We start from the raw sequence: 21,846 nt of genomic DNA on the forward strand, positions 1-21,846 counted from the left end.
CACTCAAAGACAGATGCCAACCTGGAGCTGTGGGCAGCCATGAAAGCGCCCGGGGAGCATGGGGGTACGGTGCCTTGCTCAAGGGCACCTCAGCCGTGACAAGGAGGTGGACTGACACCCCTCCAGCTATCAGTTCCACCAAGCGAGAGTGGGAATCAAACCGCCAACCTTCTGGTTATTGGACGACCGACTATAACCACTGAGCCACAGCCGCATATCGTCTGCATAACTGTGATAATTTATGTTAAAGTTCTGCAATATCTGACCCAAAGGGAGCATATACAAGTTAAACAGAAGAGGTTCAGTAATTGACCCCTGGGGGACTCCACAAGTCATGGCCACTCAGAACCAGGACTGAAACATTACCAGAATCAGTATTCAACCTGATGTCGTTTAACACTTTGACCAGAGCTGTTTCAGTGCTGTGATGACGTCTGAAGCCTGATTGAAAGTTATCAAGACTTCCACTTTCATTCAGAAAGTCGTTGAGCTGGTTAAATACAACTTTCTCAATAATCTTGGATATATAAGAGAGATTAGAGACAGGTCTGTAGTTGTTCATCATAGAGGCATCTAGAGTTCTCTTCTTTAGGAGTGGCTTAATGGCAGCTGTCATTAGTGACTTGGGAAAAATGCCTGATGCCAGTGAGCTGTTAACTATTTGTAGGAGATCACTTTCTACTGAGGTAAAAACAGTTATTAAAAAGTCGGATGGTATTATGTCCAGAGTGCAAGTTGTTGATTTCAGAACTGTTTCCTCTAGGATTTTTAAATCAACAATATTATATTGTGACATAACATCAGAGGTTTTTCTAGGTTTTAGACACAGATTAGTTTTCTTCCTTGTCTGTGTTGTGTGAATGTTTTGTCTAATCGTTTAGATTTTTTGGCTAAAAAAGTTGGCAAATTCGTTGCATTTCTCTGTGGAGAGGAGGTCTGGGTTTGACTGTTTAGGAGGATTTGTGAGTTTTTCAACCATAGCAAACAGAGTTCGAGAATTGTTGGTATTCTTATTAATCATTTCAGATATATGCAGCTGTCTGGCCTTGCACAGCTCATTGTTATAACAGGCTTTCTTTGTACAGCTCATAGTGAGTCTGAAGCTTTGTTTTCCTCCATTTACATTCAGCTTTCCTGCATTCTCTTTTCAGGTTTTTGACCGTAGTGGTGTTTCTCCATGGTGTTTTCTGTTTGCTCAAGGTGCTCTTGATTCTTATCGGTGCAACAGCTTCCATTACAAAATAATAACAAAAAAATAAAACATATTCCTCTGAAAATAGTCAGGTACAAGGAATGGACTGAAGATAAATAAAAAATAAGCCAGTGTTTTGAAAGCCTGGAGAACTGTTGATCAAGACCATTTTAAAAGATTACAAGAAAGTATGGCTGCTTGGAAGCAAAACTTAAAAAAAATGAGGAGTTGCTCAAGACTTTTGCACACAACTGTATATGATATACTGATAATATAAAGGGCTTTTCAATGTCCGTTTCAATGTCCTTTCAGTGGAGCTTCCAGACTGACCAGAGAGATTTAATTATACTTAATGGGCTCTCACTACTTGTGCCAATATCCCATAAATATCCAAAATGAGCTAATGACAAACATGAGGCCAAATGTGATGGAAAAACAGAAAAAGAAAAACCAGACAACTTCAGTTTAACAAATGGCTGAACAAGAGCTTCACCACTGCAACTATCTGATGATAAAAGTCAGATGTCCAAAGAGACAAAACACAAAATTAGATTCTAATCATAATGTGTTACTTCCATGGCCAAAAATAAAACTGGGTAAAAGGTAAGATGAAAGGAAAGAAAGCATTATTTATGTATTATCTCTGCTTTCTGTCTTAATATATTTTTTTATTTTGCCTCTCCTCTCTGTGTCTCTCTGAGCAGCTCATTTCCTCTAAGCTAATTCATGTGAGTTATGACCTACCAGCACAGTTTCATATATTTGTACATACAGTATTTACATAGATTATTCAAAATAAATGGACAAGTCATGACATTTTAATTCACTTACTTGGTGTTATGGAGGGGTTTTATGTTCACTATAAAACAGTGTCAGTTCCCGAGCTGCTTTAAATCTGATTTTCTTCTTATCAGTTTAGTCAGGATACAAAATGTGCTGAGTATTGATATGTGTTAGATGCGGTGTTATATATAGAATATGAAATATTAACAGTGAGATTGTTGGAAACTAGCTTCTGTTGAATGAAAAAATGATGAAAGCTCTCTTGTCATCATCACTTATGTAAATTAATCCACATTTTCCCTGTAATGCCTTATGGGATGAGGATATATTTTCCATCCATATGAGGATGGGAAATGTGTGTTTTGTTAACAAATGTCGGAACTCAACTACCAACTCCGACAAACGTCATGCAGGATAGTGTACAAAAAATCTATATGTGTGTGTGTATCTTTAATTTCTTTCATTTATCAATTTTTTGTGCCAACAAGCAAGTTATATTAAAAACTATTACATAGAGTAGTGAATATTAAGTACAAAGGTCATGTGTATTACTTTTGATCAACTTGTCCTGCTACTGTAAACTGACAGGGTGGGAAGATTATCTGAAGATCTAATTTAGTGAGCTGGTTACATTGTTTAAAATGAATTTGAATTATTATAATGCGGCCTAAAATCATAAATTTGTCCTGTTCATAACACCCTGCTGAGTAAAAGATTGTCAGACGTGTGGCTCCACCCAGGAGGTCTGACTGTTCTAAAAGCTTTTAGAGGGGACATTCTTAAAGGCCGATTTCAGACCAGAGCGTGGCGTTTCGGCAGCGAAACGACGGCAGTCTTACGCCGGTTATCAGGCGGTGTGTTCAACTTGGCTTTTCACACTGGACAGTCCGCGGCCGCGTTAGTTCTGCTCCAGCCCTGTCTGCATTCCCCATTCATTTCAACGGCACACCGCCGGCCGCTGCCGTCCCAATTCCGCTCGAGTTCTATTTTCCAAAAGCAGCGCGGGACGGAGGCGTCTCCGCGCCGCTACCGCCCGACTACCGCCGCGTCGGTGTGCAAGGACAGATCTGTTTCCATGTATTTTCACCTCCGCCGGTGAAAATCGCTTCCGTTCCGCCACGCTTTGCCGCCCTGGTCTGAAATGGCCCTTATTTCCAGCTGGTTGTGTGTCCTCCAGCTGGAGAGTATTTCAGCTTTTTTAGTTGTTTCGGCAGTGCCAGCTTTCTGTGTTCCTGTATGTGTTGCTCCAAATAGACATAGAAAAGATTGAAGCCATTTTTTCTGTTTAGTGCAAACACATTTTTCTGAAAGTGAGGTTACTGCTAAATGACAGGTTCAGAGTAAAGGAGAGATAAAGTTAATCCTGAAATCTTACGAATTCCTTATCAAAAGAGTTGAATAGCATAAAGTGGATGATAAAGATGAAGCACATGAGAAAAGGTTAGAAAAGATATAAAAGTGGGAAAGAGGTTTGCTGATCCACTTTCTCTTCTTTGACCTAACAAATTTATAAAGGTTGAGGGTGGACAACCTGTGACATCAAGGGGAAAAGGGAATTGAATCTCTCAGGTGGAGAGAGCCTTAAAACAGATGCAGACCGTGTTGCAGAGGAAAGGATGCAGTGGTTATGAGCTAATTATTTGCAATGTTTTTTTTGCCTTTCTGCCTTTGCAATTTGAATAACTTAGCAAATAACTGAATGAATGGTATGGTTGAGAAGCAGAAAATTAAAGAAATACAGATGAAAATAGAAGAGGCTGTGGAAAAAAAAACATCATCTGTCAAGACAGGAACAAACTTTCTAAAGGATTTTGGAGATAGAAGAGTGAAAAGGGAGGCTGGTAATTGCATGGTTTCTGGCCTCATGATAGTATCTCTGCGCATTTCCTGTTAAAACATGCTTGGAACATCAGCTAGAATCGGCTTCAGTGCCTTTATGTCTTTTCCCCTGCATAGATTTGACTTTTCTCTGTGTCTTACTGATGAAAGATGCCAGATGACAAGGATGAATGGGGAAAGGAAGGAGAGAAGGCGTTGCTCCTGAAAATAGCTACAGTATAGCTCTCCCTAACTTGTGTCAAATTGTAACACCTTCAGAAGGTTCATGAATGAATTTACATTATTAGCCTCAGGAGTCTCAGCAGGACAAGTGTTACATTAAATCCACTAATTCCCTCGTCTTTATGTGTCTCCTTGTCTCTCCTCTTCAGGATCAGTGTCTCTCAGTGTATTCCTGCTGTCTGTTGCATTCGTAGTATGTGCTGTTTGGCTGGTAGCTCTATGTGGCGTCTGCACCTGGTGTCAGCGTAAACTGGTAAGTTACAGTATCTCACATTTCAACATTCATATTTCAGTACTGACATATAATTTAAGTCCTTAGTCCCGAACAAGTGTGTTTGGATGATTATTGCCCCTTCTTTTCCAACAGGCTGTATATGTAAGTGGGAAATTGAAGTTTGCATCTCACAGACAGGAGACATTCTGTGGGGTTACATGGCAATGAAAGGATCAGATTATTGGCTGATTATTGAAGCCATCCACCCACAAATATAAAACAATGTGAACACAGTCAAGGAACACGTGTTACATTAAAGGTCTTGCTTAAAGGTCTATCCAATATTTGGGCAATCTCTCTGTATTTCACAATATACTGGAGCTTTAAGTTTGGTGTAGACAGTTAAGATCTGTCGCTGGAGCACTGGAAATGAGGAAATTTATGTCAACCAGAAATACCTTGTTTGCCAAATTTAAATATAGGAGTTACTGTAGTGATGGTGCTAGAAAAGGCTACACTGACAAGATGTAGGTTTATGGGTGAAAACTTAGGAACTTACCAATAAAATTATATGTGCTGCTTTAGATGAGAAAGAAACTAGGTCCTCTGAAATGTAAAGTCTTGATACAAACTCGACAGCTGAGGTTTTACCGACAGTTCTCTTATGGAAACTCATTTTCCCGCACAACCCTACATTTTACCACCCACCATCTTATTTTTACATCTAAGTGTTTCTGAACAAATGCCCATGAATTACAGTTGTCTGGGAGGTCAGGTTGTTTGTTCTGTTGATAACACTGTACCCTTGAGTTGAATGTGAACTCTGTGTTGTTGCTGACTTGCGTTTTGTTTTCAAGAGCAAGAGAAAGGCTGTATGTTTGGCCATGACAGAAAACATTACTGCTCTTCCTAACATATGACTTTGTGTGCTAAGAGCTTTGTGCATCATAGCTTTTTGCCTCCAGTCTCCAGCACCATGCTAATGATTCATATGGTAATGAGAATCACTCTGAGCTTCTGGCTGCTGAAGCAACTGTAATTCCTTCTATATATTGTGATCTGCTGGCATTCCCAACACGCTGTCCTGCTTTCCTCCTTTCCTCCTTTATATTCAGGTCTCTTGTCTCTATTTGTCTCTGTTTGAGTGGTGAGTGCTGCACAGCTGTTCATAAAACATACACAAGCTGAGAGGTAACTGGGCTATTCAGATGGAAAAAAATCTATGCTAAACGATACAGAAGTTACTATTGCTTCAACCTGACAAACCATTTCCTCTGTTTACTTTCGTTATCAGTGTCTGTGTCTTTGTTTTTTACGTATCACCCCTTCTCCTCCGAACAGTCTGGTTATCTGTCTGTCACTTCATTTCTATGTTCATGAATGATTTCTTTTCAAGGATCATTTCTCTTTTCTCTTGACTCCACTGTCACTGGAGTTTCTATTCCATAGTCCTTGTCATTTCTCAAAAAGATCTTCCGTATGAATCATCTCTTTTTGTGATGTGTCTTCTACTCCTTAATGCCAAATAAATATAAACCTATAGGGCTGCAGCTAAAACTTTTTTTGAGCAATTCCTGTATCAATCTGCTGATTTTTTTTTTTTTTTCATGGATACATCAGTTCTGAATGTAAGAGATACCACATAAAGATATACTATTTTATCATCGTGTAAAACAAGGAAAGGCAGCAAATTCTCACATTTGAATTTCATACAAATACGTTGCTAATGTATCACAATGTCACATTAGGGTATGACAAACAAATCATATCAGGATATCATATGATAATCATATGTTTTCCCACAAGACAATGTTTGAATTTGTTTAAACTGCAGCAGGATCAAACATGTTTGTAGTTATGTTTAGGCACACAGAGCACTTGGTTAAATTTGTATGATACTGTCTGTTTTCATTGAATAAACAAGATATAAAAAAAGATGATTTTAACTGAAGAAGACTAGATGAGTCTACCGTCCAGTTCAGTGAAAAGGACATGTTAGGTTTTTTAGTGATGTCCCTGTTGTGGATGTGGGGCACAGGTCCACGAATAGGACATGAATTGCATTTTTCAGATTTTACGGCCACAGTATAGATTACTGATCAATTTTTTAAAGCAGATACTTTGCTTCTCTTGATGAGAAGAAATTTTATCCTTCAATAAGATTTTTGACAAAAAGAGGTTTTAGCAAAAGATATGCATATTTCAACCCTTTCAAAACACAATCTTTATTCAGTGTCCTTTGAAGAAGATAGCAGGACTTTCCACTTTTTTAACCTGTGCTCATTCTTCGGTCAGCAAAGTCTCTAATGAGCACAAATGGACTTCACTTAGAATGAAAGAGGGTGAAGTGGAGAAGGGACAGACAGTAGAACTGGAAGGTGAAAGTTCAGAGCAAGATATGTAATTTGTTTTAGGAACCTGAGTAGGAACATAGCGATGACGTCCATAGTTTTGTCTGTTTCCCCTGTGGGTTCATCTGATTGATTATACATTTGCTAAAAGTTAACTCAACTATACCTTTCCTTTCTCCATCACTTCAGTGTCAATCCAGACTCGAGCCAAAGCAAGACTGGAGGCCATTAAATTACTTTAATGAATGTAGACATGACCAGGTTTTAGAAAAAATTTAATTCTAAAGAAATCTAATGATGTTGCTCATCTTTGGAGATAACCTTAAAACCACTAAAATGTTAACAGACATTGAAATGAAAATGAATAGGACATATTACACCATTACATTTTGCAATAAAGCAAGACCTGATGTTTACTACAAGAGATATATGAACAAACAAAATAAATGACATTAGTTAAAAAAAAGTTAAATACATTAAAAAATATTATATTTTGATCTCAGAAAGATGGGCACGTTAAGATTTTTCTCCATCTTCAAAAAGAGAATATTCATGATTTAAAACAACACTCTTAGCCTGGCTGACGCGTCCACATCTCGATGAGATAGTGGTCTGGGAACTAGGTGTGCATTTTCTCGTATTTGAGGCGTGGTTTACGAATGCCTAGAGCCGTTTATGTGGCGCTACGAATGTCTATCAAATGGCGTCTGGTTCTTCCCATGCTGCTTTGCGCGCGATTCATAGCCAATTGTATCACTTATACCAGATGACGTATGTAGAGCGACAGAAATTCGACGAGGCAATGAAATCTTTCAACGCCAAACGTTGCTCTTTTTTAAAAGTAAACTTGCGTTCTAAGCTACTTAAAACACTTTCTAAGGCTGCATCGAACGGTAACGTTGTGTCCGCTGCTATGTTGGATTAACACTCTACAAGCTTCAGTGATGCGCATAGACGTCGTCATCGTCTTGGTGCCCCCCCGTTCTATGATTGGTTCCCTAACTCAGGCAAAAATAAGGGTGGTGGTTTCCAGGCTGCCTTTGCAGTGTGAATGAAATCGCGCGCAAAGCAGCATGGGAATTCCCAGGCTACAACACTCTAAGGCTTCCCATAAACGTCTATGTAAATGTGTCATTAATTGTAAGAGTTTTCAGTTATTGAACAGTGAATTGCAAATGTATGCACGTTTCGGTGTACCAGTTAACAGATAGTATCGGGTTACTTAATTGAGATTAGTGATGTGGCGCTATTTCTGTAGCCAGAACTACAGAAGAAGAGGCACACCGAGGTGACATTATCAAAGAGCACCAGTCAAATCTCAAACGTAGAATAACACACTGAATAAATCAACATGATGGAAAGCCTGGTGGCAGACACCACAGTGGGCAGTGGAAACTGAGACTTTTTGAATAACTAATGCACAGCTGTGTGTTCTTGGAGGAGTCCTGGTTACAGCCTTGTGTGCATTTGTCAGTCATGTGATGTCTGTCTTTCATCATTTATTCACTTAAACTTCAGCTGAACCTGTTTCCATTGAGTAACATTTACCTTCTTTCAAAATCCCCAGTTTTCCACCCCTTCAAAACATGAGAACTTCTTTGGGATATTTTTGAATAACTCACGTAATCACAGCTGGATGGAAACACTGTACACTATAGATGTAACAATACCTCTGACAGCAGCAGGTCTGTTTTTCATCAGCACAGGACCTTATGAGCTCATGCACCCACCGAATCCTTTGTGGCAAACGCAATTATCCCAGCAAAACACACAAACACACACCCACAGTGTTGTGATCAGTCGGAAGCAACACAGCGTCTACCCACCTCTGGCACTCTGCACACACAGGCAGGTTGATTATTATAAACCCTTCAGCTGATCCACTCTAGCATGGGCTGAGCCAGAAGGAAAAATGAGGACAAGGTCTGATAATAGGACTTTCTTTGTCAAAAATGAAAAAATATGAGCCAAGACAAAGGCTGATGATATTCAATATACATTTAGAAAAGCTAATTTAGAGTTTGCCAAATAACCTTAAGATACTGATGTTGTTTTTAAGCATTGTTTTAATCGGTTATTGCCAAAATGTTTTAATGTTTTGGGGTCAGTTTCAGTAACAAAGAAAAAAAACACATGAATTTGTTTTGAATCTGCAGAACATGGAACGAAATTATTCTGAAAGACACTTGGTGTCAGGATCTGGGTGTTTTTTGTGGTGTTTTTGTATTTAATTATTGGTTCTTTTTTTGCTCAGTGCTCTTAGTTCTTTCTTTATTAGATCAGTTTTTGTTTCACCTTAGCTTTGTTTTTTCCTTATATTCAGTTACGTTTAATTACTCCTTGTGTGTTCTTTGTGTTAGTTAGTTTATTTCCCCGTTATTATTCTGGTATGTTTTCCCTTTGCTTTAGATTCATTTTCCTAAGTTAGTGTGCTCTCCGTCGCCCCCTGTGTTTTGCCATATCTCTCTCTCTCTCTCTCTCTCCTCAGTCTGTCTCCTGCCATCGGCCCTTTTCACTCACCTGCGTCCTGTTCAGTAATCAACCTCCCCATAGGTCTTTCTAGTTTCACCACTCCTTGCCGGATCCTTGTCTTTTTCGTCTTATCTCTGTCTTTCTTGTCTCCCTGATTATCTTCCCGTTATCCGCTTGAGCTAGTTCCTATCATTCCTTAGTCTCCTTTTGGTTTTGTTCCTGAGCTCCCTGTGTTCCTGGATCTTTTGTATCATCATTTATTTTCATTAAATCATCAAAATCAACTCACCTCCTCTACGTTGTCTGCATTTGGGTCCAACTCCGTTACCGTGCCTTGACACTTGGATTAATTTACAAGCTAACTGCATTGTATTCTGTTATATTTTGAGTTGTCACTTGTCAGAATTAGTTGTATTCCTTCACAAAAGGCCTGAAAAACTCACCAGAAAACGAAGACTGCTACACTCAAATGTATCTTGCTCCAATGTTCTTACAAAACCTAGGCCCATGTATGAACTGACAGCCCATTCTCACAAGAAAATGTGTAATAGCTACATTTATCCACTTGTCATTTTGACATTGTTGTTTATTCAACTAACCAGTAACAATGTGGTTGTTACTATTTAGGAGAAACAATGTTTTTAATCCCTAATGTTTTATTTATATATAACCTTAATCGTGTATATTTCTATACCTGACCACAACTTAGAGCAAAGTAGAAAAGTTAACAGTCTTCTAAATGGGGCTCAAAGTTGGCTCACTGGCACGAAAGTCAGTGTTGTAACACCACACCAACACAGTGATAGTTTCGCACTTTGCAAAATGCAATGTAAGCATGTTAGAATTTGCAAAGAAAAACACATGCATATTTACAACATTAAAAATGCAATGATTTTACTATATTCGAGGGTGCGAGACATTTTATCGTAATTCAAAATGCAGGCACGTTACGATTTTACAATTTTGTAGCCTTCATTATGAAAATGTGGCCGTGGCTCAGTGGTTAGAGTGGGTCAAGGTTGCCCTTGAGCAAGGCACCGTACTCCCATGCTCCCCGGGCGCTGTGATTGGCTGCCCACAGCTCCAGTGTATGGCATCTGTCTCCATGAGTGTGTGACCCTGTGCATGTGCATGTGTGTGTTCAACAGGTGCCGACCTGGATGGTTTAATAGCAGAGGACAAATTTCGTGTATTTTCTGTACATGTAAATAAATCCGATCTTAATCTTAAATGCAATATTTCGCGCTGTAGGCCATCATAGCCATTAAACATTTGATTGTCAGACTGTGTATAAGAAATACATTCATACTGAAGCATACACCCCAGGGCAGGTAAAACAGTCTGGCCCCTTGCCATAGGTTGTTTTATGGGAAAGGAAATAGGAGGAGAGTGGGCAGAGAGCTTCAGAGGCAGGAACAGCCACGGAGGCATTCAGGCAGGCTGGAAAAGAAGCTGTTGGTCGGTGTTGAACATCCAGGTGTGTGACAAACATGTTGGCTGCATGACTTAGGAGTACCTGACTGCTCTAATTGAGGAATCACTATCTCTACAATTCATCTCATGTGATATCTTTATTTTCCTCTGCAGAGCTTTATTATTATATTCTCTTTCAAGCCTCTGCCGTGCCTCATTCCTTTTCTCACTCGCCCCTTCACTCTGTCAGCGCACTCAGCTGCTCCTGTTTTTCCACGTTTGTTTCTCACATCCTCCCACAATCTCAACATTGTACCTTCTCCACCCTCTCTTCTCCAGCCTCCTGAAGATTTTATGATTCTCTTTAATGATAGATGAGCTTGATAGTACATTCTCGACTGTTAGAAAATGTATCTGTCTCTTAGTCCCTGGATCTAATATTATTCTGCATGTGTTTACGGTGTAGAGGCTGGATGTACTAGACACAGATTAGGTCAGTCCCCAAGCTTCACTCTCTATTGAAAATGTTTGTGCTGCTGAACTGGGCATATGAGATGTGGCATGATAAATAATATAGTTCACTGTGGATGCATTAGAGATAGATACAGTACAGTACATAAGGAGGCCACCTGTCTGCAGGACTCTGGAAGCTGATTAAGATAAACATTTTACACTGTGTTTCAAAGCCTGAAGGCTTCTTTGGTTGCTTTGCATCACTCTTTGAGTACAAGGATTGCATTTATCATTGAGTTTAAAATAGAAAGAAGGTAGAGAATTTATCCTCAGACAAAGTCTGATCAGTTAATTATGTAAAGTTAACATCAGTATTAATAACAAACATTTGTTTTTCTTCTACAAGACAAGAAAAAGAGTCCTATTCAGAACAATAGCAGCACTATGAGTTTGTTTAGACAGCTCAAACAACCTTATGTGTTTTCATGCTTTCACTGAAAACCAAATGCTTCTTAGTTTGTATGTTCCAGTTTTACCTTAAGGGCAAAACTGGTCCATGGGAAAACACATGTTTTTGGGACAGTAATATGAACAAGTGACCTTTCTCAAATGTGAGGAAACAAGAGCTTGTCATGCTCTCTGACCGTCTCTGGAAGCATCTGTAACTAGGTTTCCCAGACAGACTCTAAACATGTATAATGTCGCAATAGTAACTCCAGGTGGTCTATGAACTCTGTGATTCTACTCAGAACAAGAGTTAAAACAAGAGTTTTTAAGCTGTTTTATGGTATAATTTATCATGTCATTTAATTTTGGCATTTTCATTCATACAGTGCAGTTCAATTATTGATGTGTACAACTTTTTTACTCAATCGTCTTTTTAGTGGTTTTAAAACAGTCTCAATACTACTGATTGGGTTTTTACAGGTGTTTTTGTTTGTAAAAATGCAATATAGTCATAGTTTTTAACAGAAAACCTGTGACAGCTGCTCCTCTGAGAGTCTATTCACTTTCATCAATAATTGAATGAACACAATTTAATTCAGCTCAGCAAATCCTGATGTCAGGCTGACCTCCTTTTGAGACTTTACAGCAGCATGGGGTCTTGATGGTTAGCACTGTCACTTTCAACATGAGGGTCCTGGGTGTGATGTCGCTGCTCAGCTGGGACTTCTAAAATGGTAAATTCTGTTTATATGCTTGTGATTCTCTCCAGGGTCTCCTAACAGTCCAGACACATCCAGTTAAGGTCAGCTGGAAAGGGAAATTCACACAAGTGTGAATATGAAAAGGTTGCATCCTGTGACATGAACCAGTCACATACCCAAGGCAGAAACCGCCAAGACTGCAAGAAAAGCATGAGCAGGGATAGGATGTGCAAATGCATTCTATTTCTAAAAATTAAAACATCTGCTCCTCTGTTTTCTAGAGTTGTGTGTAATAATGCTGAATGTGCTGCACAACAGTACAATTTTTCTTAAGGAGCACCCACTTTGAATAATATCAGCTCATTAAATGGCTGCTATTATCACTCTCCATAATTGTTTTCAATCTCCATAATTATGGTCAGATTGGTCAAAATGTACCTACTTTCCCAGATATGTAGTAGCTGGATGTGGGGCGACCATGGCTAATATAGGAGAGTGGTCATCTCCCACTCAGAAGACCGGTGGTTCCATCTCCACCCTCTCGACATCTCAAAGTGTGCTTGGGAGAGGCAATGGACCCCCACATTGACCCAATATGCTCACAAGTGTGTGACTGTTGAGAAAAAGCCCTGCATATTTAGAGTGCATATTGATGATGATATGCAATGATATGGTATGTGTGAATGAGAAAGACATTGTAAAGGGCTTTGTAGAACCTAAATAAGATTAAAAGGGACCGTATAAATGTGGACCATTAATCTATGTACTGATAACTAGAAAGTAACCCAAATTATATGGCAACCTGTGATCACTTGAATAAGTCGACCACATATAAAATCTCAGCTTATGTCATCACGTAAATTGATTTTTTTTTTTTTTTTTTTTTTTACCAAAACATGATATTTCTGTTTCCCATCCATGTAATTTTATTGCGTAAACTAAATATTGACTAAAAACAGAAAAGCCTTATATATAATTGAAGCAATTTAAAAAAAGAACATCCACTCTGGAGTACATTCCTCTTTATGACAGTGGAAGTTCAAACTTAAGTTGCCACCAGCCCCTCCAACTTAGACTTTGGACTTTTTAGTCATACCTTTTATAATGTAATGGCGTTATTTACTGTGAATCTCTGTACAACTGAATGCTTCACATGAAACCACGAAGAGCAGATTTAAGATTGCAGAAAATAAATGGAACCCACTTCCTTTAAGACCAACTATGAAAAAACAGGATTTTTTATTAAAACAAGTCATATTGAATTACAATTTGACCGTCAAAGGTGAGTTTCAGCTGTGTGATATAACAGTGTTCTGATTGTGCCTTACTGCTGTTCTGCTTGGATCCTTGGTGAAACAAATCAAGTCAGAAACTAAGAACGTGACTATTTCAAGGGGATCTCATGTTTATAAACTGTGATTCACTCTCAAAATGGTCTTAAGAGGACATTGTTGGATATTCACAGTCAAATTGACATTTGCCGGGTTTGCTGTCGGCATCTTATATCACCAAAGGGCAGCATAGGTCTGTGTCCCGGAGAAGCCACAGGCTCTGACACACAGGGAATGAGAATATGTTGGGCACAACGAGTCTTCCAATAAAACCAACCAAACAGATAATTTTTTCATGTGATCATCTGCTATTAACATGATACTTGCATTGAAAAAGCTGTTTTCAGCTTATTATCTATGTATTTTTGTATCAAATTCATTTGAAATAAAATAAGAATTATTAGCAGTTTCGCATCAGAGCAAGGATAATTTTCTTGTGTTTCCTTTAAAGCTGCAGTCTGCAGGATTTGTTGTTGTCATACGTAAAGTCCTACTTTTTGGCATTTTAAGAGTTTACATGATCTATCAGAACGCTTGAAGTTGAAAACGGTGACCTCCGTAGTCGCAAAATGCAAGAAATGCTTATTTTTTAACCGAAAAATAAAAAGTTATTCAACTTCCTGTCCCGCCCCTTCAAAACACATGAGAACTCGTGCACGTAGACGTGCACGCCAGATGCGCTTACACGACTCCTCATTCATCAACTCACCTGTCATTTGCGATCATGGAAGACACAGTAAGTAGACAAGCCCGTGATGAAGTTCAATAGTCTAGATAAATAAGCGTGGGGACGAGCCTACCTTGTATCGCGCGTGCACAATCGGTGATTGACAGGCAACAGAGCCCAGCTCGTAAACCTGATTGGTTACCTTTTACCGGTCCGGTCTGCAATTTTGTAAACAAACCTGCTGGCTTTGGAGGGACCTAGCGGGACATATAGGGGACCTAGAGAACTCATTTTTTTTTGTATTGGGGTATTTAATGTTCTACTTTCAGAATCCCCGGACAGTTCCAGGCATTATGCTTGAAAAAGAGTTGCAGACTGCAGCTTTAATCAAACACAAAGTCATCTAAAGAAGGATCAGAAATGAGAGAACTATCATGTCTATGACTAAAATACTTTTTTTAAACAATGCCACCCTCACTAATGCCATTTTGACTTTTGCTCTCACAACATCCAGAGGTTGCATTTTCTCTGAAGGGAATAAAAACAACTTTCTGTCTGTATGATGCCTATATTTTCTGTGTTTTGATTTGGCAGAGGATTTGTGCATCATGATACTTTTTTTTGTTTAAAAAGTGGTACAATTTCATGTTAATTACATATGTCACTTTATGTAATTAATATGTTATCGTACTAGAGTTAGACATTCAGCTACTACAACATGTACTCATGCTGCTAAATTTCTGAATGAGACTGAAGTCCAACATGTTAACCCTCTGGGCGCCACAGGCGACTTTCGTCGACAAGATGCCGCACTGGATAAAACGGTGTTTTTTTTTCAAATAGGGTGTCAAACTCCGTTTCTACTCCCATCCACTAGAGGGAGGACATGTTGTAGTTCGGTTTACACCCATAATTACGTCATGCTTCTATACAAAACTGAGGAGATACGGTGGGTTGAATCAGAGCGACGAGTTTCACTGTTCAGGAGCCAGTTAGCATCTTTTCACATAGCCAGTTTCGTATCATTAGCGCCTGTACATTTGGATTTGCGTCTGATGTCGGGCAAAAAACTCACCTGTAATGATGTTTTGGGACTTCTTTTCGCCGATCCCGATTCGGAAGGCGAATATAATCCTTTTGATGACGGTGATTCATTTAGTGATGATGATGACGACGCCCGGCCTTGCAGCAGTGCAGCCGGAGAAAGTGCGGCGAAAGTACACCAAGCACAACAAACCACTTCTTGCCATGTTTCCCATACAGTAGATAGTGGTGTATCCGATGTCAGTGGGGGTGGCGATGTTTCACGGGGTCGGGGCATTAGTGTGGAAGGTGTAGTTGAAGGTAATGAGCCTGGGGCAGCTGTTGAAGTCCAGTCATTTTACCGCGCTAGCCACCTAGCTCCCCGGTCTTCTGACTATGATAGCCATGTTGCTACCTTTACTTCAGGTCGCGTTCCTCTCCGTAATGTTGGAGACACACATGTTGTGGAGTCTTTGCCTGTGACTGATGGTGTTATTAGACGGGGGAGAAGTGTGCAGAGGAGAGGAAATGGGCAGCGTAGTAGACACAGGGTGGGGATGGAAAATGACGGCAGCCCGAGCCCCTCAGCCCGGCGTGCTGGAGGCAGAGGTGGGCGCGGTGCTGCCCGCAGCAGGAGCCGTGTGTCACGGGGGAGAGGAGCCGCGCGTAATGCGTTGCCAGTACCTGTACAAGACATGAATGCTGGCTTTGCGTACGTGACGAATAACAATGATGCGTATCAAAATTGGATCTCCCCATTCGAGCAGCAAATTGGCTATACAGGAGATAAAGACCTTACAAATTCAGATTCGGCCCTAGATTTTCTTTCTCTATTCCTCAATGATGAGTTTTGGAATCTGCTAGTGACCGAGACAAACAGGTATGCCCAGCAGTTTCTCGCCTCCCACCAACTCAAGCCTCACTCCCGATTCCACAAATGGAGTGATGTCACCGTCAGTGAAATGAAGGCCTTCATTTCCCTGCACTTGAGTATGGGTTTAGTGGAAAAGTCTGAAGTGGAGGACTATTGGGCAGAATTTTGGCCAACTGCAACACCAGGCTTTGGCAAGGTTATGTCTCGAAACAGATTTGAGATAATTATGTCATTCCTCCACTTTGTGAACAATGAACACTACATTGGCAGGGGGCAGCCAGGGCATGACAGATTATTCAAAATTCGGCCAGTGATAAATTTGATTGTCCCCCAGTATTCAAAAGTTTATGGTCCATCAAAACATCTGTCCCTTGACGAAATGACCATCGCGTTCAAGGGCAGATCCATTCTAAAAATGTACAATCCGAACAAGCCTGACAAATATGGCTATAAGGTCTTTGTTGTCAGCGAGGCCAAGTCTGGTTACGTCCTTGAGTGGTCCATGTACACTGGACAAAGCAGGCCAGATGAAAGTGTACATGGTGCCACTCACCTAATTGTCCGTGACCTCATGACCCCCTACACAGGGAAAGGGCATGAGGTTTACATGGACAGCTATTATTCGTCGCCAGCTATAGCTGAGGAGCTGGCAAGTAAGGACATCGGAGTCTGCGGCACTGTCAGCAGCAAAAGAAAGGGCATGCCCAAGGGCCTTACGAAGGAGCATTTACCCTTGAAGAAGGGAGATGAGCCTGTCTTCATGCGGAAGGGGAACCTTTTGGCCTGTGCTTGGCATGACACCAAGCGGCTAACAATGTTGTCAACACTCCACAGCGTTGGCGGCATTAGGAAGCGTATAAGGACCAAGCACAGTGCCACTGGGTTTAGGGACATCTTTAGGCCTGTGTGTGTCGATGAGTACAATTCTTACATGGGGGGTGTCGACACCGCAGACCAAAGAATGAAAACTTACCTCTTTCCACATAGGTCAACAAAGTGGTACATGAGGATCTTCAATGCCCTCCTCAGTATCTCCATGGTAAATGCGCACATCGTTTACACCCGCACCACTGCTGCTCCCCACAAGCCCCTGAAAGTGTTCATTCAGGATGTCATCACTGGCCTAATGGATGGCTACAGCAAGAAAGAGACCAACAAAGGTCGAAAGTCATCCTCACTGGGAGACTTGCCAGGCAGACTCACAGAGCGCCACTTCATCCACAGGGCAGATGATAAACCTGACTGTGTTGTGTGTTCTGATCGGACCCGCCCTAAAGGCCGCCGTCAGACACATTTCAGGTGTAGGCAGTGTGGAGTGGGTCTTTGTGTAGTGCCTTGCTTTGAAAGGTACCACACCATCAAGGCTTACAAAAAGTGTCATCTCGATGAGTAGGAAGTCATTACAAATAGGCCAACATGACTTGTTGTTCCCAGTCACTCATAAGTAATTACTTGTTGTTTTGCCATTTCCCCTGGGCATTTTTCTTACTGTACAATAGGCTATAAAACAAAAAAACAAAAAAACAAAAAACAAAAAAACCTTAGAAAAAAATACTAACTTTGTCTGTCGTCTTGTCTCGTCTACTCACTCATGATCTGTGCCTTGCCGTGGCGAGTGAGCTTTCAAACTAAACAGGTTATTTTTGTTTGTGTGTCATACAAGTAATATAGGGCTATATTTGCTCCACATGGAATCTGAGTGCCTACATAATAAATTGAAAATCTCTTTAGCAAAATAACAGCCAAAGCTACCTACATACATTCATGCACATAGCATAAATACATTCGGTTTGTTTCTGCCATTTATTGCTAATAATTATGAAATAATGATTATTATTTAGATAAATTTACACAATATGTTTGCTTTTTACTATTTACCTGACTATTCAGTATTGTGCTTTATAACATGCACAAAGTGAGGGCCATTTTGGAAGTGGAAACTAATACATTTTACCATTCAAATATGTGTAATTTTGTGAAAATGCTATAATCCAAAATGGCCGCCACCCTATGATGTCATAATATGCAAATTAGATGGGTAAATCTTATCTCCACATAAACTTGAGATCATACTAAACATTTCTCTAATTTACAGAAAGTCCCTATCTATTATCATTTTTAAGTTATGGCCTTTTGAAATTAAGATGTCAAATCGGAACATTTCAGAGGAAAACCTATGGCGCCCAGAGAGTTAAAGCACATTTTTGTGCAATTTGCTTTTGAAACGTTTCTATTGAAGATATTATATTATATACTTTTGTCGAACAGGAGTTTAAGAGCTTATTTTTTGATGGACATTTCATGGCATGCATGCTCTTTATGTCCTTTTTGTGAGGTTACAATAGAAAAGTGTTACATTAGAGCAGATGGTCAGAGTGACTCAGCAGGACAGTGCTCAGTGATATAACCCTCAGGAGTTCAACGACCATAGAGTTCAAATCAAAAATGGAGGTCTATAACTGTAACTATTGTATGTTGCTCGGTTGAAAGCACACTTCATTAAGTGAGAAAATTCTGCACAGACGGGGTCAAGAAAGTTCTGTAATCACAACTGAAATGATGCGTTTAACCCTCAAAATGATCCTGTTTACATCTGAAAGCAGCTTTCTCATAAAAAGCTATTTATAAGAATGAATATTGGTTTCCAAGTATTCTATCTGTGTATTTTTACAATATCTTGGGTATTGTTGTTTAAGTTCTCTAATTTCACATCTCTGAATGTAATAAAGTCTTTTTGCATGGATTGGCAACTTTCAGATATACTTTTTAGTGTCTGATTTGACCAACTGAGAACACTGAGGCACAGAAGAATGTGTCGTACACGATTAAGCATTGTCCAAAGGAAATTGCATTTTTACTTACATTCATTAATATTTATAAACAGCAAATTATTTGTAGTGGAGGTTGCTCTGCTAGCATGCTTCTGTAAAGAAGAAAGCAATTGAATTATTTCCTATCAAACAATAGCTTTACTCTCAACAATCTCCTCCGGCTCATGAGACTTGTGTGAGTGAGTAAAAACAGCCCAAATGCTTGTGTATGAAGACAGCTTTTAGATGTATTAAAGCCTTTTATGGAAGTTTTTACATGGATATTTTGAATTTTGACATTATAAGCAAACATTATGTGCCTCATGCAGGTGTGAGACTGGTGCACAGCTGCATCTTTTAAGTGTTTGCTTTCCTTTTCTTTGTGAGTTCAGATATGTTTGTGCATGTAAGAGTGTGTTTTTGCATCTCATTGAAGTGAAGTGGACTCTCATCATGTCTGATCCTCAGAGCCAGCTGTCGTCCTGGCATCAAACCAATCTTGTTGCTCTTCCTTCATTTATGATATTTTACAACCCATGATGGAACCTGATGCTGCTCTAAAGCATGCATGATGAATGGTTCAATTGATTAAATGCTTTTGTAAACAACATCAAGACAATGTCCCTTGTTTATTTGTGTCTGTGTCTTGTATCTCTGCAGGGAAAGAGGAATAAGCCAGGGGTGGAGGCTGCCAGCTCTCCAGATTCTGTGAGAGGTCGAGGGGAAAATAAAGCCATCAAGTAGGTGTCAGGAAGGAAGTAGATGGAGGCGCATGGAAATGATCTATGATGTGGTGATGGTATCGCATTTTAACAGCTTTTTCTGATTGCAAAGCTGATCTCGTCGCTCCCTGCATGGTGTGGAATGTCCACCATGAAATGATGCCCTCAAGATAGAGTTATATGGAAATTCTTGTTGTTTCTCAATGATATGAATTTTATGTCTCAGAAGCACAGTTTAGACAAGTTGTTTGCATGTTCGGCTTGTAAATCGTTGGTTTATGGTTCAGGAATGTTCACATTATAACAGGTTTTAGACTTGACAACAGTCTGACAATTTGACGCATTTGTAGATTAATGATATATTTTTTTTCTAAATCAGTTGGGATTCTATGTAAAATTGAACCCCATGTCCAATATTGAATGTAACAAAATTTGATATACTGTATTGTTTTCTGACTGATTTTAAATTTGATGGCGGCATGACTTAAAAAAAAAAAAAAAAGATGGAACAGGTCCACGTCTACGGTTGTGAAGCATCGTCTCTTCTTTTGGGGACTGCTGAAAGAAAAGTGTTTTCCTTCATTTTGGATTTAAGACGCTGTTTAGCACCTGGAGTTTTTTTTTACCTATGCCACTATAATACATGGTGAACGTGGTTTGGTCTTGTCTTTTTAATCAAGCCCCTCCCTAAAAAAGACACTATTTTGATGGAAATATGTTGTATGTCCCAAAACCTGTGTATTATTCAGCATTACTGGTGCCTTCACATATGTGACCTGTGCCATGTGTACTAATGCACCATTGTACCATCATGGATGCTGGCTTTTCAATTACATGCTGATAAAAAGCCAGATGTTCTCAGGGTGTCTGTAATTACCCTGAGAAATTTCAAATTTAGATTTCTCAGACATCAGAAAAGTGTTTCATATCGCCTGAGTCCATCATGAGGGTTGTTTTTTTTAATGTAGCTTTTTGACTTATATATATTTAAATAATAGTTAACTGTAAACTGTGTTTAAAATGTTTTTTCAGATTTCCACTCCAGAATAATTTATTTCAAGCAGCACAAGTGCCCAAAGATCAATTAGGTCATTGACTATTACTGTTCAGTCTCGTTGCACACGTACAGAGAATTTTTAATGATGTTTACCATAGATGATGAAATCCCCAGATTCTTTATAATTTACTTTGAGAAATATTATTTCCAAAATGTTGTACTAGTTGTCCAAAGTTTCCAGAGAAGACCAGCTCCCATCTTTACTTCTGAAAAACTCATCCCTGAGATGTTGATTTCATACACAGTCATGTTATTAACCTGTTGCTAGTTGACCTCATTAGTTGTGAAATGTTTAACCAAATGATTTTTTTTTAAGCATCCCACAACTTCCCTTGACTTCGGTTTCCCCGTCATCAAACCCAAAATGAACACATATTTTTTGCAGAAACAAACGCTTAGTTTTAAAATTTGATGTGTTGTCGTTGTTCTGTTTCGATATAATTTTGGCTGTAAATGATTAGAATATCACTGCATTCTGTGTTATTTGCATTTGAAGTGGTTTCTCGTCATATCAGTTTAAACATTGATTTGATGTCTCAATCATAATTGATCATTTCTCACTTCTATTACTTGTTACATTTCAGTACCTGGCATATCTGATGTGTCTATTTAACTATTTTCTGTTTTTTTTTTATTAACACTGACTTTTCTATCTCTTCTGTTTTATTTATTTTTCTTCATCCCTGGTTGAGTGGAATAAGGTGCAGGTCACTTCCTTCTAACATGTACCAATATTTCATGTTATCAGGTCATATACTTAAGCACAGTGTTTTAAAATGTTAACAGGCATTGTTCTTATCACATTTATCCTATTTATCCACACTCTCCATGTTAAATAGATCTTTTAAACCTGTCTGCATGTTTTACTTCTTTATCACATTTGTGACTGCTGCTCTCACCTGTCGTACTTCTCTCTGTCTCTCTCCGGCTGCAGTGACCTAGACAGAGACTTTTGGAATAACAATGACAGCAGTAATGTGCAGCAGAGATGGAGCTCCTACCCACCGAAGGAGTTCCTCTTAAACATGTCTCCTTATGCTCCCTATGGAGACCCTCGCCTCACGCCCAAGTGAGTGTCAGTCATGGCTGGTAAGGGACCCCTCTGTCTGGGCAGGGCTGTAATGAACAGGGGCTTCTGTACAACTTGGAAAACGCTGTGTGACTGGTTAGAAAAATTATATGGGACATTACTGGCAGTGTAATGATTTGGTTTCCACAGTAAATTGATGAATTTAGTCAAGTGTTTTGCTGTTTGTGCCTCACAAATAACACAAG

At 39.5% G+C, this 21,846-nt stretch overlaps 1 protein-coding gene across 3 annotated transcripts in view; it reads left to right on the plus strand.

Moving 5' to 3' along the window:
• Positions 1–21,846, plus strand: part of syt7b (synaptotagmin VIIb) — a 133,850-nt gene that overhangs the window by 64,302 nt on the left and 47,702 nt on the right. For all 3 annotated transcript variants that reach the window (XM_075458634.1, XM_075458708.1, XM_075458786.1), the window contains exons 2-4: positions 4,186–4,289; positions 19,453–19,532; positions 21,506–21,640. In XM_075458634.1, coding sequence (XP_075314749.1) covers positions 4,186–4,289; positions 19,453–19,532; positions 21,506–21,640 — 319 coding nt within the window. The remainder of the gene's footprint in view (positions 1–4,185; positions 4,290–19,452; positions 19,533–21,505; positions 21,641–21,846) is intronic.

The sequence above is a fragment of the Odontesthes bonariensis genome, chromosome 1 (assembly GCF_027942865.1).
Source record: "Odontesthes bonariensis isolate fOdoBon6 chromosome 1, fOdoBon6.hap1, whole genome shotgun sequence".
NCBI lineage: Eukaryota > Metazoa > Chordata > Actinopteri > Atheriniformes > Atherinopsidae > Odontesthes > Odontesthes bonariensis.